The 16,549-nt window shown below is 43.7% G+C and overlaps 1 protein-coding gene and 1 non-coding gene across 3 annotated transcripts in view; one reads left to right on the top strand and one right to left on the bottom strand.

Annotated features, from left to right (window-relative positions):
• The window catches only part of LOC139570722 (adhesion G protein-coupled receptor A3-like), a 266,327-nt gene that overhangs the window by 169,533 nt on the left and 80,245 nt on the right, over window positions 1–16,549 (top strand). For both annotated transcript variants that reach the window (XM_071392854.1, XM_071392853.1), the window contains exons 13-14: window positions 9,346–9,553; window positions 10,082–10,290. In XM_071392854.1, coding sequence (XP_071248955.1) covers window positions 9,346–9,553; window positions 10,082–10,290 — 417 coding nt within the window. The remainder of the gene's footprint in view (window positions 1–9,345; window positions 9,554–10,081; window positions 10,291–16,549) is intronic.
• trnae-cuc (transfer RNA glutamic acid (anticodon CUC)) lies at window positions 15,484–15,555 on the bottom strand. The gene has a single exon. It is a non-coding gene; the product is annotated as a tRNA-Glu (tRNA).

Here is a 16,549-nt window from a genome sequence, read left to right as displayed (position 1 = left end):
CAATTACAAGGCCACAGGATCAGATGGATTACCAGGACACATACTCAGAGCATGCGCTGACCAACTGGCAAGTGTCTTCACTTGCCAGTCTGTAATACCTACATGTTTCAAGCAGACCACCATAATCCATGTGCCCAAGGTAACCTGTCTAAATGACTATCGCCCCGTAGCACTCACATCTGTAGCCATGAAATGCTTTGAAAGGCTGTTCACATCAACACCATCATCCCAGACACCCTGGACCCACTACAATTTGCATACCGCCCCAAATGATCCACAGATGACTCAATCTCTATTGCACTCCACACTGCCCTTTCCCACATGGACAAAAGGAACACCTACGTGAGACTGCTGTTCATTGACTACAGCTCAGTGTTAAACACCATAGTGTCCACTAAGCTCAGGACCTGGGACTGAACACCTCCCTCTGCAACTGGATCCTGGATTTCCTGACAGGGCGCCCCCAGGTGGCGAGGGTAGGCAACAACACTTCTGCCATGCTGACCTTCAACACAGGAGCCCCTCAGGGATGTATGCTTAGTCCCATCCTGTACTTCCTGTTGACCCACTACTGAGTGGCTGCGCACAACTCCATCACCATCATTAAGTTTGCAGATGACACAGTGGTGGTAGGCCTGATCACCGATGACAATGAGACAACCTATAGGGAGGCGGTCAGAGACATGGCAGTGTGGTGCCAGGACAACAACCTCTCCCTCAACGTCAGCAAGACAAAAAAGCTGATTGTAGACTACAGGAAACGAAGGTCCGAGCACGCTCCCATTCACATTGACGGGGCTGTAGTGGGTCGAGAACTTCAAGTTCCTCTGTGTCCACATCACTATGGATTTATCATGGTCCAAACACACCAACACAGTCGTGAAGTGGCACAACAGTGCCTCTTCCCCCTCAAGAGGCTGAAAAGATTTGGCATGTGCCCTCTGATCCTCAAAACCTTCCACAGCTGCGCCATTGATAGCGTCTTGACTGGCTCCATCACCGCTGGTAGGGCAACTGCTCAATTAGTATTTGGTAGCATTGCCTTTAAATTGTTTAACTTGGGTCAAACATTTTGTGCAGCCTTCCACAAGCTTCCCACAATAAGTTGGGTGAATTTTGACCCATTCCTCCTGACAGAGCTGGTGTAACTGAATCAGGTTTGTAGGCTTCCTTGCTCGCACACACTTTTTCCGTTCTGCCCACAAAGTTTCTATAGGATGGAGGTCAAGGCTTTGTGATGGCCACTCCAATACCTTGACTTTGTTGTCCTTAAGCCATTTTGCCACCACTTTGGAATTATGCTTGGGGTCATTGTCCATTTGGAAGACCCATTTGCGACCAAGCTTTAACTTCCTGACTGTCTTGAGATGTTGCTTCAATATATCCACATAATTTTCCTACCTCATGATGCCATCTATTTTGTGATGTGCACCAGTCCCTCCTGCAGCAAAGCACCCCCACAACATGATGCTGCCACCCCCGTGCTTCACGGTTGGGATGGTGTTATTCGGCATGCAAGCTTCCCCCCTTTTCCTCCAAACATAACAATGGTCATAATGGCCACACAGTTCTATTTTTGTTTCATCAGACCAGAGGACATTTCTCCAAAAAGTACGATCTTTGCCCCCATGTGCAGTTGCAAACCGTAGTCTGGCTTTTATATGGCGGTTTTGGTGCAGTGGCTTCTTCCTTGCTCAGCGGCCTTTCAGGTTATGTTGATATAGGACTTATTTTACTGTGGATATAGATACTTTTGTACCTGTTTCCTCCAGCATCTTCACAAGGTCCTTTGCTGTTGTTTTGGGATTGATTTGCACTTTTCGCACCAAAGTACGTTCATCTCTAGGAGACAGAACGTGTCTCCTTCCTGAGCGGTATGACGGCTGACATTGCTCCCAAGGACGAACCAGACTTGTGGAGGTCTACAATTTTTCTTCTGAGGTCTTGGCTGATTTCTTTTGATTTTCCCATGATGTCAAGCAAAGAGGCACTGAGTTTGAAGGTAGGCCTTGAAATACATCCACAGGTACACCTTCAATTGACTCAAATGATGCCAATTAGCCTATCAGAAGCTTCTAAAGCCATGACATTTTAAGGGATTTTTCAAGCTGTTTAATGGCACAGTCAACTTAGTCTATGTAAACTTCTGACCCACTGGAATTATGATACCGTGAATTATAAGTGAAATAATTTGTCTGTAAACAATTGTTGGAAAAAGTACTTGTGTCATGCACAAAGTAGATGTACTAACCAAGAAATTTGTGGAGTGGTTGAAAAATGAGTTTTAATGACTCCAACCTAAGTGTATGTAAACTTCCGACTTCAACTGTACATAGATTGATTCAGAAGATAAGGTAGTTTTAGTTTAATAAGGTAGTTCAGTTTAATAAGGTAGTTGTCATGCTTTGTCATCCTTTGTCATGCTCTCAGGCACACAGTACGCCTTTCACTCCCTTTGTTGTGAAATTAGTACGGAGTGTTTTAATGCATCACAACATTTACAGTACTGATATAGGCTCTTCTCCCTTGTGCCATTAGAGAAGCATCTGTCTCTGTTCTGCTAAGATCCATCTCAGTACTACACCACAGTCTATAAGAGAAATTCTCTCAGGGCAAACAGCCCCGTCACCCCAGTTGTTTTATTTACAATGAAGAATTATCTCAATCCACGCACAGAATATTCAATGTACCTGCAGTAAAGAAGGCTTCATTTCTAACAGTTTGTCTCTGAATTAATTATTTTTTAAATTATGTTTATTGACTAGGAATGATTATCTCAATCCAGGCACAGTGTATTCCTATTTACTTACTGTTATTCATTTAAAACAGTTTGCCTTTGGATTAATCAAACAATATGATATTTATCCTCATATTTAAATATGTGCTAAGGTCGTTTTATAGTGTATTTCTCTCAAAAGTGAGAGAAACATTTTGGAAGACAGTTCAGAATTGCGTAAGACCATGTAAGAAGAGGAATCTGTCTCCAAGACGAAGGAGGCACCGTGTTCTGTCTCCACAAAGCCAGTTGTATTTCCTGCCTCGCTCCAATCTGCTCTCAATCCAAACCTTGTCTGGGTGAAGCAGCTGGTTGGCATGGAAACCATGTAGCCTGTTTTAATTTATCTCACTATGTGAGTAATGCTAACACAACACTGAACACAACTAAAGAGAGGTGGGCCATTTAAGCTTCAGACATGGCAATCATCTTGAGAGAATTATTACATTTTGATGTGGAGTCATAATTTTAAATTTAGGTTACAGCCTAAAAATTGCTAGAAAGCACTTCTAAGAAGGAATTCCCATGTTCTCATTATGCTGCATGTAAGAACATGTAATTATTGTACTTATCAGTAAACATTGTGCATGACATTAGTCTTTCAGAAACACACACACACAAACATATAAACAAGCGAACAAAGTCAATGATGCATTTTCTCTGACTCACATTTGGCTCAGACTAAAATGAGGATGAGTCACTGGTAGGTTAGAGTATCTGTTTCCTGGTCACTCATTCTTTGATAGCCAATGAGGTGAGGACATCTCCTCCAAAGCTTGTCACTGAGGAAGATGAATACCAGCTGCCTATGCAATATAAATCTCTGCTCCCGTAGTCAGCAGTCTCATGGTGGCGGTAGGAACCCAGGCTTATGCACAGAGACACCTGATTTATGTCAAGTTGCTGAACTACACTGTGATTTGACACTTTAAGATATTTTCTTTGGGCACTTTAGCTTGACATTAATTTGAGTTATATGATTACATGGCAGGAGAGTTCATACGGACAGCTGACTCTCTCCTATTGTTTGTTGGGCCTCTCGGTGTAAACGTCTTCCGTCTGCTGGCTATCAGAAATGGCACATCATACCTTGTGGACCTGAGGGCTGGGCCAGTGTTAAGCGTGGGCACACTCTGAGCTTCTGATTCACTGTGTGAATAACGCCTGATGGGAAATAACAACAGAGTGCCATATATACAGTGGGGAGAACAAGTATTTGATACACTGCCGATTTTGCAGGTTTTCCTACTTACAAAGCATGTAGAGGTCTGTAATTTTTATCATAGGTACACTTCAACTGTGAGAGGCGGAATCTAAAACAAAAATCCAGAAAATCACATTGTATGATTTTTACGTAATTCATTTGCATTTTATTGCATGACATAAGTATTTGATCACCTACCAACCAGTAAGAATTCCGGCTCTCACAGACCTGTTAGTTTTACTTTAAGAAGCCCTCCTGTTCTCCACTCATTACCTGTATTAACTGCACCTGTTTGAACTCATTACCTGTATAAAAGACACCTGTCCACACACTCAATCAAACAGACTCCAACCTCTCCACAATGGCCAAGACCAGAAAGCTGTGTAAGGACATCAGGGATAAAATTGTAGACCTGCACAAGGCTGGGATGGGCTACAGGACAATAGGCAAGCAGCTTGGTGAGAAGGCAACAACTGTTGGCGCAATTATTAGAAAATGGAAGAAGTTCAAGATGACGGTCAATCACCCTCGGTCTGGGGCTCCATGCAAGATCTCACCTCGTGGGGCATCAATGATCATGAGGAAGGTGAGGGATCAGCCCAGAACTACACGACAGGACCTGGTCAATGACCTGAAGAGAGCTGGGACCACAGTCTCAAAGAAAACCATTAGTAACACATTACGCCGTCATGGATTAAAATACTGCAGCGCACGCAAGGTCCCCCTGCTCAAGCCAGCGCATGTCCAGGCCCGTCTGAAGTTTGCCAATGACCATCTGGATGATCCAGAGGAGGAATGGGAGAAGGTCATGTGGTCTGATGAGACAAAAATAGAGCTTTTTGGTCTAAACTCCACTTGCCGTGTTTGGAGGAAGAAGAAGGATGAGTACAGCCCCAAGAACACCATCCCAATCGTGAAGCATGGAGGTGGAAACATCATTCTTTGGGGATGCTTTTCTGCAAAGGGGACAGGACGACTGCACTGTATTGAGGGGAGGATGGATGGGGCCATGTATCGCGAGATCTTGGCCAACAACCTCCTTCCCTCAGTAAGAGCATTGAAGATGGGTCGTGGCTGGGTCTTCTAGCATGACAACGACCCGCAACACACAGCCAGGGCAACTAAGGAGTGGCTCCGTAAGAAGCATCTCAAGGTCCCGGAGTGGCCTAGCCAGTCTCCAGCCCTGAACCCAATAGAAAATCTTTGGAGGGAGCTGAAAGTCCGTATTGCCCAGCGACAGCCCCGAAACCTGAAGGATCTGGAGAAGGTCTGTATGGAGGAGTGGGCCAAAATCCCTGCTGCAGTGTGTGCAAACCTGGTCAAGAACTACAGGAAACGTATGATCTCTGTAATTGCAAACAAAGGTTTCTGTACTAAATATTAAGTTCTGCTTTTCTGATGTATCAAATACTTATGTCATGCAATAAAATGCTAATTAATTACTTAAAAATCATACAATGTGATTTTCTGGATTTTTGTTTTAGATTCCGTCTCTCACAGTTGAAGTGTACCTATGATAAAAATGACAGACCTCTACATGCTTTGTAAGTAGGAAAACCTGCAAAATCGGCAGTGTATCAAATACTTGTTCTCCCCACTGTATATATGGGGAGTTATCAGGAAGGTGATAGAGTCCAGGTGTGCCTGATGAGGCACAAGTGTATGTAATGATCAAATCAAAATCACATTTTATTCGTCACATGCCCCGAATACAACAGGTGTAGACCTTACAGTGAAATGCTTACTTACAAGCCCTTAACCAACAATGCTTTAAGAAGTTTTTAAGAAAAAAAAGTACAAAAATAAAGAAGAAAAAAGTAACAAATAATTCAACAGCAGCAGTAAAATAACAATAGCAAGGCAGGGGGTACTGGTACAGAGTCTATGTGCAAGGGAACCGGTTAGTCGATGTAATTGAGGTAATATGTACATGTAGGTAGAGTTTAAGTGACTATGCATAGATAATAAACAGAGAGTAACAGCAGTGTAAAAGAGGTGTCTGGGTAGCCCTTTGATTAGCTGTTCAGGAGTCTTATGGCTTGGGGGTAGAAGCTGTTAATAAGCCTTTGGACCTAGACTTGGTGCTCCGGTACCGCTTGCCATGCGGTAGCAGAGAGAACAGTCTATGACTAGGGTGGCTTGAGTCTTTGACAATTTTTAGGGCCTTCCTCTGACACCGCCTGGTATATAGGTCCTGGATTGCAGGAAGCTTGGCCCCAGTGATGTACTGGGCCGTACGAAATACCCTCTGTACTGCCTAGCGGTAGGAGGCCGAGCAGTTGCCATACCAGGCAGTGATGCAACCAGTTAGGATGCTCTCGATGGTGCAGCTGTAGAACCTTTTGAGGATCTCAGGACCCATGACAAATCTTTTCAGTCTCCTGAGGGGGAATAGGCTTTGTCGTGCCCTCTTCACGACTGTCTTATTGTGTTTGGACCATGATAGTTTGTTGGTGATGTGGACACCAAGGAACATGAAGCTCTCAACCTGCTCCACTGCAGCCCCGTCGATGAGAATGGGGGCGTGCTCGGTCCTCCTTTTCCTGTAGTCCACAATCATCTCCTTTGTCTTGATCACGTTGAAGGAGAGGTTCTTGTCCTGGCACCACACGGCCAGGTCTCTGACCTCCTCCCTATAGGCTGTTTCATCGTTGTTGGTGATCAGGCCTACCACTGTTGTGTCATTGGCAAGCTTGATGATGGTGTTGGAGTCGTGCCTGGCCATGCAGTCATGAGTGAACAGGGATTACAGGAGAGGACTGAGCACGCACCCCTGAGGGGCCCCCGAGTATCAGCATGGCAGATGTTTTGTTAGCTACCCTTACCACCTGGGGGCGGCTCGTCAGAAAATCCAGGATCCAGTTGCAGAGGGAGGTGTTTAGTCCCAGGGTCCTTAGCCTAGTGATGAGCTTTGAGGGCACTATGTTGTTGAATGCTGAGCTGTAGTCAATGAATAGCATTCTCACATAGGTGTTCCTTTTGTCCAGGTGGGAAAGGGCCGTGTGGAGTGCATTGAAGATTACATCATCTGTGGATCTGTTGGGGAGGTATGCAAATTGGAGTGGGTCTAGGGTTTCTGGGATAATGGTGTTGATGTGAGCCATGACCAGCCTTTCAAAGCACTACACCTTTGAAGTGCTAGTCAATGCAGAAACAATGATGGGTAGCCAGGGCCGGTGCTTAGTAAACCGGCGACGTCGAATGCCGGAGAGGAGGAGCAGGAGTAGACTTGACAGTCCATTAATTATAATCCACATAATAATTCACATTTCCTGTTGGATTATTTTCCTGTGGTAGCAAACTGTCTCAAATTAAAATCCTACATCTGTAAGACTAAAGCATGCAATGTTTCAGAAAGGGGAAGGGCCCAGGCAAGATCACACGGTGGCGCCGCTCCTAGTTAAATCAACTTAGAAGTGTGAAGTCCCCAGCGAGTTCCTCATGCAAATGTAGCCTTACTACCATCTTAGGCCATTCCGGACGGACTTAGAGCGTTTGTTAAAGCAAGGCGTTGTGCATGCCACAGACAGCACACCCTCTGGACTATAAAATCCCTTCGAAAAGGCTGATAAAGAGGATGAAAAGCTGCAGAGAGAGGATGGGCTTGTGAGATAAGATGTTCATGCAGTGTTGTGACATTTAAAAGGATCTGTGTTGTGAGGTGAGATCACCTGGTATTCCTCACTGTTTGAGATCTGGGCCCATCACAAAACGTATTGGTGTATGACTGCTGATCTAGGATCAGGTTAGTATTTTAGATCATAATGGAGAAGATTATATATGAACAGGGAGGTCCTGATCCTAGATCAGCACTCCTACTCTGAGACACTTTGTGAATAGGAGCCCAAATCCTTGAGCCACTCCTTCAAGGATTCCACTGTATCCATCACTTGTCCCTGATGACGTCACCGATCAAATCCACTTTGACACGGTCTGGGATGCCTGTATCCCAGTGCTTTTGAGAAATATACTGCTTGCTTAAGCTTTTCTGGAGGAAAACCATGTAACGTAAATTTCAAGGCAGAGATTCATCTCTCTCTGCAGGATGAAAATCAATAACCTTTCAAGTGCGAGTCAATGCAGAAACAAATAGCTAACAAACCCGGGTCGTAAATTAGCACGGGCTCCTTGCACACGTTGGTTGTAAAGAGAAGAGATGGTGCTTAAGTATTCTGTTGGCTCATGTCACTTTACAGGATTGGCCTGCTCCAGGGTAATGTAATGGTCAGAGAGCTGAAGAACTTTGAATCTTGTAAGGCCACGTTACCTGAGGAGAGCCATTCATTGCCAGAGAATTGGATGATAGACCTATGTAGATAATATCCATTACTTAAAGTATCTGTGAATCTCGGAGGCAAATGGCAATAACAATGGGAATTGGATGGGAATAGTTCTCTCTCCATGTTTCAGCATCACGGACAGTTTGTCCTTCCCTTGCCTCACCAACTCTTCCTCTTTCCCTTGGGACTAGCTGATGCCAGGCTCTTTTTACGTCACATACATCCATAACAGACCTCATGCACCTATGGAAATTTCAATGCTTGAACTATGTTGTAGAATCATGGTTTCACCCAACAGTGTTTTCTGTTGGTTATTCTCCATGAATGCTCTCAATGACGAATGAGTAGGGTGTCCAAATAAATGAATGGATAAAAACACATCACTAGGTATATCTTGTCGCACTGGAGTGGAAACACATGTCCAGTGCAAAAATATGCAATTATGTTGTCATAATAATGTATAATATTTTATTAAACATTTATCAGGAAAATATTAATCGGAGCACATTCACTTATGGGTAGGCTACGTTCTCCCATGCCCCTATGCTGATGACTAGCACTTTGGGACCTTTTTATTTGATTAGACTTGAACTCAGATATGAGGAGTGCTTGCTCTGGTTCTGGTCCACCTAAGTGCACTCAATCCATTCTGGAACCCCACCCACGTACAATGTAATGCCACTATACTTTTTTAAAGAAACTGTCTATACTTCCCAGAGCTCACAAAATGTTATTTTCGGGGGTTCCGTGGCGTTTATAGGCTGTGAGGGGAAGATAAAGTGAGGCCGATTGTCTCTTTAAATCAACGCTGCAGTGTTGATGTGCCCTCGAGCTGAGATGTTAAGAACCATTTCCACCTCTGCGGCAGGAAACCTTACCAAATAGGCGCACGAGATCTCTTCAGACGACGTAGCCTACCGAGTGAAACCCATTCCCATGGTTACTTGTGCTCTTTGGTCGCTACCAATCTTGGAGAGAGAGGCAATGTGTCAATCTTACAAGCTACTGGAGTGATAATTTTCAGCCTCTCTCTAGCGAATGGCATTATTCAATTTGTATTTTGTCCTTTTTTATTCCATCCGCAGAACTCCGTGGCAGTCGCCGCAATCCATTTACCGCTGGCTGGTACGCCTATCCCCTCTGCGTTGCAATCTGTTGATAACTCGACTTGCAAGCTGCAGTTTATTGTCTTTCGAAATGGGAAACTCTTTCCTTGCACAGGGAATTCGTCAAACCTTGCAGATGATGGAAAACGTAGGAGCGTTTCGACACCAGTTGCTTTCACCAAATTAGGTAAGAGGAAATGCATGCATTTTATCATCATGGCTCTGATGTCAACGTTGTCTAAAAGTATGATCGGCTATCGACAAACACAGGGACACGCACATGCATGCAAAAATGAAAAAGTGCGCAGCCTGTAGAGATTTGATCCATATTACATATTTTTGTTAAAAACACAACTATGTCTAAATATTTTTGATCCTAAACACATAGACTAATTCACACCACATTTGACAAATCTTCATATGCGTGCTATTTCTTTTTATTGTATAATATTTTTGTCGTTACCATCCTCCTGATGATATCTGTGGCAGATGTTTTAATAGCTTTTAAATCTTAAACACAAACATGTCAATGAAAGATAGATATACATTATGAAAATAGGCAGAATTAATAATAATTTATGGTTGTCGGACAGTAAAGTGTGTGTGTGTGTGTGTGTGTGTGTGTGTGGTGTGGTGTGGTGTGTGCTCGTTTCTTGGATGTTGCACTTAGACTTTCCACTTGGTTTCCCTAATTTAATGTGTTGCTTTCTTGCAGATGGGTGCAGCATCGGGAGCGCCGTGCACTCGGTTACCATTGCTCTCAGGCACTTCGCGCTGGGTGTAGACCCAACTGCAGCCTATTGGGATTTTGACCTGCTAGATGGGCACGGTGGCTGGCGGGCAGAGGGGTGCCACATAACAGGCTCCACGGGCAACACGACCACCATTCATTGCACTCATCACAATAACTTTGCGGTGCTAATGGTGAGTACAGAAGTGACCTTATTCCAATCCTCTCACAGGACACCCTTTCCCTGGCTATCTCGCGGCTTGTTGCTTATAATGAATCCAATACATCATTTTGCACAAAGGAGTAGTCACGTGCCTTGCCAACCACTTCGTGATATAAGGGACCTTTCAAAATCTTGCTTTATTGTTGTAGCCTATTCCCACAGAGGAAAATGTAATGGGGAGATGCGCAATGGAACCATGGCTGAGGATTGTATTACTCGTTTTTTCTACATTTTGGAAATACGAAGTTGGTTTTCTTGTCTGCCACCTCTGCTAAAGGGAGTACGGCAGCTCAAATCGAAACGATGCTCAATAGAACGAGCGCCTTGTCAGTATTCGCCTGCTAGTCAAGCGCAAGTGGTGTGGTAATTGGTTGCAACCTTCTTCCACCGAAATGTTCGATTGTAAAGAAAGCTATCATTAAATCTATCTCGCGCAAGTTGGTCGCGGTGTCGTCGCGGTGTGTATTTACGAATACCTTCTCCTGTCGACGTCCCCTATTAAAATTGATTTCATGAGGATAATACCGACAGCGCAATGGCATCGCATCGCTCAGTCATTCCGTAGTGCCTCTTTGCCTAGTCCGCGTTTGGAAGGACAGAGATCCTCCGGATGTTTACCGAAGACTGGGATTCGCTAGATTGGGAGGTTAGTCCTTGTAGTGCATGAAAGTGGTGTTCTGTGGAATGTTGGTGTCTTCCCGAGTTGCTTTTATCGGAATATTTTAATTTCGTTCTTATTCCAGTGGGTAGACATATGCCGGTTACAAAGCAGACGGGAGAAAAAAGCGGCATAATGAGAGCAAGGGATGGTGTGCATGGAATATCAAGCTGTTGTCAGATTGAGCGCAGATGTCAGATTGCCACAGCCCCACGCAATGACAATGTAAGCTGTGTATTTAATATACAACCTGGGCTAGGGTAGACGCTTTTCACTTCGCTTGATGGCAAGCGGTTATTGGTATGGTGGCAGTCAGCGCACGAGCAAGGTGAGATCGCAAGGCAATTTAGTGAATAGACCTGACAACAGATTCATGATTTGAACTTCTGGGCACGTCAATTGGAAGTGCTAGTTGCGGTGGGCGGGTAGCTGTTGCAGTCTGGTCTCTCCAATGAAAGCAGATTATACTGTATTATTCCTGTGTTTGCGTGGAGACCGCGCGCGCTTTACTAATGCAGTCACCACACCCGCAGTAGTATCTGCAGTGCCCGAGAAAAGGACCCTTATTTACGGACTCGTGACATCACCATTTTTTTCTGCACTATCTCTGTTGCGGTATGATTTCTCCCTCCTGTCTGACTCTGTATTACTGAACTTGTTGCGTGATCTCCTCATGGTAAACTGAAACTGTTCTGGTCATGTGTTGTCTACAACCACATGTTATCTTGTAATGTGTTATAAACTGATGTTAGTGACTCCAGCATGGTCATTGAAGCAAGTTTGGATCCCCCCAAAAAACTTGAACACAGCTGCCTTGATGTACAGAATGACAACAACTGTGTTAATGCTATATCTAGTGATCTCAACAAGTTGCAAACTCTACCCAAACTTTTAGTGTGATCATTGAATATACAAGTAATGGTGAATAGATGTAATGTTACAATTAGAAAAAAATCAAGCATTTATTTCAGAAATGGTCATAGGGTATGTAGCTGTGGTATGATCATCTCAGATATCCTACATGGGCAGTTCTGCAGCACAGTGTAATCAGATGATACAGTATTCACCTCTGAGGTGAACCACTGCCTGGACTGCAATAAAGTAGAGCCAACATGGCACTGTCTGCCCTCGAATGAGCCACAGTCAAATCTCTGCCAGGTACAAGACAAGAAACCATTAGAGGATAAATCTACAACTTTGAACAGAATGACACAGGGGCAAACAATCAAAGACAGTTTTGAGAGATGGCAAAGCGAGAACCATCATCTCGTCTGAAAGGCACACTAGCAATCTCCGGCTCTAATAATGTAGGCAGTTCTCATTCAGCACTTTGGGGCTTGTGTGGAGATGATTAGTCCACTAAAAGTGTGACGGTCCAATACAATTTTCCCTGGGGATTGGTATCCAGTTATGGTTTGTTATATTGAAAGCAATTTAATGAGATTCTTTTGACTTGGCTTAGGAGAATGTAATGCTAGAGAGTCTCTCTCGTAGACCTGTGACCAGAATGCTAAATGAAAGGAAGAAGGAGAATTTCATTGAAAGAGCTCTTGTTTCTGTTTGGATTAGCCCCTAGATACAAATATAAATATAGATATGAATAACATTAGATATTTTGGAACTTTTGGTTCATGGAATAGACAGCAGGTAGATTACTAATAGCACCAGTTTCCTTATAGTATGTGAAAACCAAATTATATTATAAGATGGTAATTGGTATTGGGTTCATTAAAGAAGAGATGGTGAGCTCCCTTGCTGTGTTGATTGTTGAGTCATATGTTGACAAATCGGAGGGATAGGAGACTCATAGCATGATACCTTTCAGGTTTCAGAACCATGGACAGTTCCTTCTGGAGCTGCCTGCTGAATCTCATGTTATTGAAGACACCGATATGTTTGTATTTTAGTAAATCTGAGAGATAGGAGACACATAGCATGCTGAGCTCCCAGGTTCAGCACCACTAATAGTTCCACCACCCCCAGCCTAGCCACCTTATGAGCACCAAATCAAATTCTATTTAAAATATGATTTTTTGTACCTAAATGAAATTGAAGATAGGATTAATGTTGTAGCATGCTGGACCCCATGTTTCAGCACCATGGACAGTTCCAGTTATCCCCTTGCCTTGCTAAATCTACTTCTCTACATAACAATATACTGCGCAATATGTTTGTTTGTGTTAGTAACTGAAAGATATGCTGTAGGTTGACTCTCCAGGTTTCAGAACCATGGACAGATCCAGTCTCCCCTGCACACAGTATCCTTTGGGAATGCCAAATTATATTATAAAAGATGTTTGCAGTTGAGTTACTCAGATGGAAGATACATGCTGTGGCATGCATGCTCTCGGTTTCAACACCATGGACAGCTCCAGCTCCAGTCCTTCCCTTGCCTTCTTTGTGTGTGTACTATAGCCCACTAGGCCTGTGTCTGTAGGGAGGGCAAGGCTGACTCATTCATTTACAGCATTGCAGTCTGATCGTTCATCTTCATCAGTGACAGTATTTTTTCCCCCCTTTTAACCTGTGTGTGTGTGTCTATCACTGTCAACCATGATGGCATTTTTAGATGGGGCTAAACATAAGGTATAGTCTGGGAGGCAAAGTCCTCTCCATGTTATTGCTCTAGTGCTCTCACCTGTTTAATATGCAAGGACAGACCTTTACAGAGAGCAGAATGCAGGGAAAAGCTGGCTTTGTCAGTATCCAACCATGACAAAGGCTCCAAAGTCGTAAGCCAATAGAAGAGGATCTATTGAGAGATGCATTTCTATAGCCTGTAGGGGAGACTGACTGTGTGATGCTGAGTGGACATGCATAGCATGCTAATAGATTCCCATAGACTTCAAGTCATTGCGCTAATGCTAGTTAGCTCAGTGGGGTTGGAAAATAGTGCCCCTTTTGTTCAGTGCCGGTATTACCAAATATCTTGCGTTGGCACAAGGTCGATATGAAGGTATGACAATCTAGATTCCGCCCAATGCCTAGAGCCGTGGCATTTTAAGTCCTAGAATACACCTTTGTACCACGTAGTGCACAAAACCCATCTAATAACAAAAGCATGGAAATTAATAAACTATGCATTCTGTGGATAAAGGAAATACTTTTTGTGAGGGTAGTAATCTGTATTGAGAGTATACCAATGGCAAGCAGAAGAGACCGTGTACATGTACTCTCTTTGTCTCATCCTTCTTATCTGTTGGCATCATTGTGGTGGAATTATGCATGCTGTTTTGACTCTCCCAACCTCAACACGCATGCGCGCACACACAAACACACACACACATACACACACAAATAAACCCACACACCTACACACACAATCCCCCCCACAAACACAACCCCACCATGTTTGTGTTGGTGTCAGACTGTGTGATAACGATGAGGGTTAGGGCACCGCTAACGATTTGTGAGCCACTTACCCATGCTTAACTCTGACCCCTGGCTCGCCCACTCTTGTTTTAAAGATGGATGCATATGGAGAGGAGCACAAATCCATTCCCATGTATGCGTAGGAGATCAGCATCACTACGCCTTCTGGTTTCTGACTGAGAGACTCATTCAGTCTGCTGTGCCGGAACATAGAATCAATTCTCCTTTTGTACTGTCTGAGAGGAGCTTTCCAAAGAGTTTTGAAGCTGCTTGAGGACACCTGGGGATAAATGATCCTTTTGATTAGAAGGTGACTTAGTTTCTCACTCAGTTGAACAATATTATAACATTTAGACAATTATGAAAATCAAATGAATACACAGGTTCATTTGATTATATTCCACATATTCAGATGCCATTCTGTTGGTATGATAGGAAGTAGGTTTCTTCATACGAAGTTGTTGGGTGGATGAATAATCAGGCTGTGTGTGTTGTCTGTGGTTGTATGACAGTACCACTGAAGTGTTGAGGTGTGGGTTGAAATAAGTGTTCGGCCTTGGGCCGTTACTCTTCTCTATTTTTTACAAATGATTTGCCACTGGCCTTACACAACGCCAGAATGACTATGTACGCCGAGATCCCACACTCTTCATGTCATCACCCAAAGCCAGTGACCTCACTGAGTCAGTACCTGACTGGATGATTAATAATAAACTGGTCTTAAATACATCTAAAACTAAAAGCAAGACCCTTAGCTGGAGTTGTGTATAAGGGGTGTGACCATTGATCAAGTTGAGGAAGCTAAACTCCTAGGTATAACATTGGATGGTCAATTATCATGGTCAAGTCATATTGACAAAGTTGTAGTGTTGATGACATTTAACATTTAAGTCATTTAGCAGACGCTCTTATCCAGAGCGACTTACAAATTGGTGCATTCACCTTATGATATCCAGTGGAACAACCACTTTACAATAGTGCATCTAACTCTTTTAAGGGGGGGGGGGGGGTTAGAAGGATTACTTTATCCTATCCTAGGTATTCCTTAAAGAGGTGGGGTTTCAGGTGTCTCCGGAAGGTGGTGATTGACTCCGCTGACCTGGCGTCGTGAGGGAGTTTGTTCCACCAATGCTGTTCCCTGACCGGGAATCGAACCCGGGCCGCGGCGGTGAGAGCGCCGAATCCTAACCACTAGACCACCAGGGAAACTATAATGAGAATAGATGATGATCTATTATTATTATTATTATTATTATTATGATCTTCTATGATGAGAAGGGGTATGTCTGTTATAAAAATATCTGCGTTTATGGCACAAAAAACAACTGTACTTGTTGAGGCTCTGGTCTTGTCCCATCTTGATTACTGTCCTGGAATATGGTCAAGTGCAGCGAAGAAAGCCCTAGCAAAGCTGCAGCTGGTTCAGAACAGAGCAGCACGCCCTTAACTGCACATACAGAACTAACATCAACAATATGCATACCAGTCTTTCCTGGTTGAGGATTGACGAGAGATTAACTGCTTCTCTTCTAGTTTTTATGAGAAGTATTACTATAATGAAAATTCCAGATTGTCTGTATAATCAATTAACATTCATCTCAGACACCCATATATACCCCACAAGACATGCCACCAGGGGTCTGTTCACAGTCCCCGATTTCAAAACGAATTTGCGGCAATGCACAGTATTATACAGAGCCATGATCTCATGGAACTCCCTTCCATCTCCAATTACTCAAGCAAACAGCTTTAAAAAAAGATGGCGGGGACCGTGAGGGGACACACACAAACGCACGCACAGACACACTCTAACACACACAATCTTTTTGTTGTCATTGTATTGTTTGTATATTGTTGTATTTTGTGTGACAGTCCTTGTCTATCAGTGTTTTTTTTTTGTGGACCCCAGGAAGAATAGCTGCTGCTTCGGCAAAAGCTAATGGGGAGCTGAATAAACCAAACACCAGGGCCAGGAGTTATTCCTGACCATGCCACCTGATCAAGAACATTTAGGGCACAGAGTTTATCCTGGTCAGGTCACAAGGTCAGGAAAAACTCCTGGCCACATAGGGATCCTGATTAAACGACGAGGTCTCTTTTCTGATCTGGGTACTGTTTTAATAGTCACCATCCATAACAAATTACAGCTTGCTAACAATTTGGCATGTGATGCAGATTGTTTTCACCCTGAATAATGAGT

The sequence above is a fragment of the Salvelinus alpinus genome, chromosome 3 (genome assembly GCF_045679555.1).
Source record: "Salvelinus alpinus chromosome 3, SLU_Salpinus.1, whole genome shotgun sequence".
In the NCBI taxonomy this organism is placed as follows: domain Eukaryota; kingdom Metazoa; phylum Chordata; class Actinopteri; order Salmoniformes; family Salmonidae; genus Salvelinus; species Salvelinus alpinus.
Note: the sequence above shows the minus strand (reverse complement) of the source record. Positions and strands in the feature narration are given on the sequence as shown.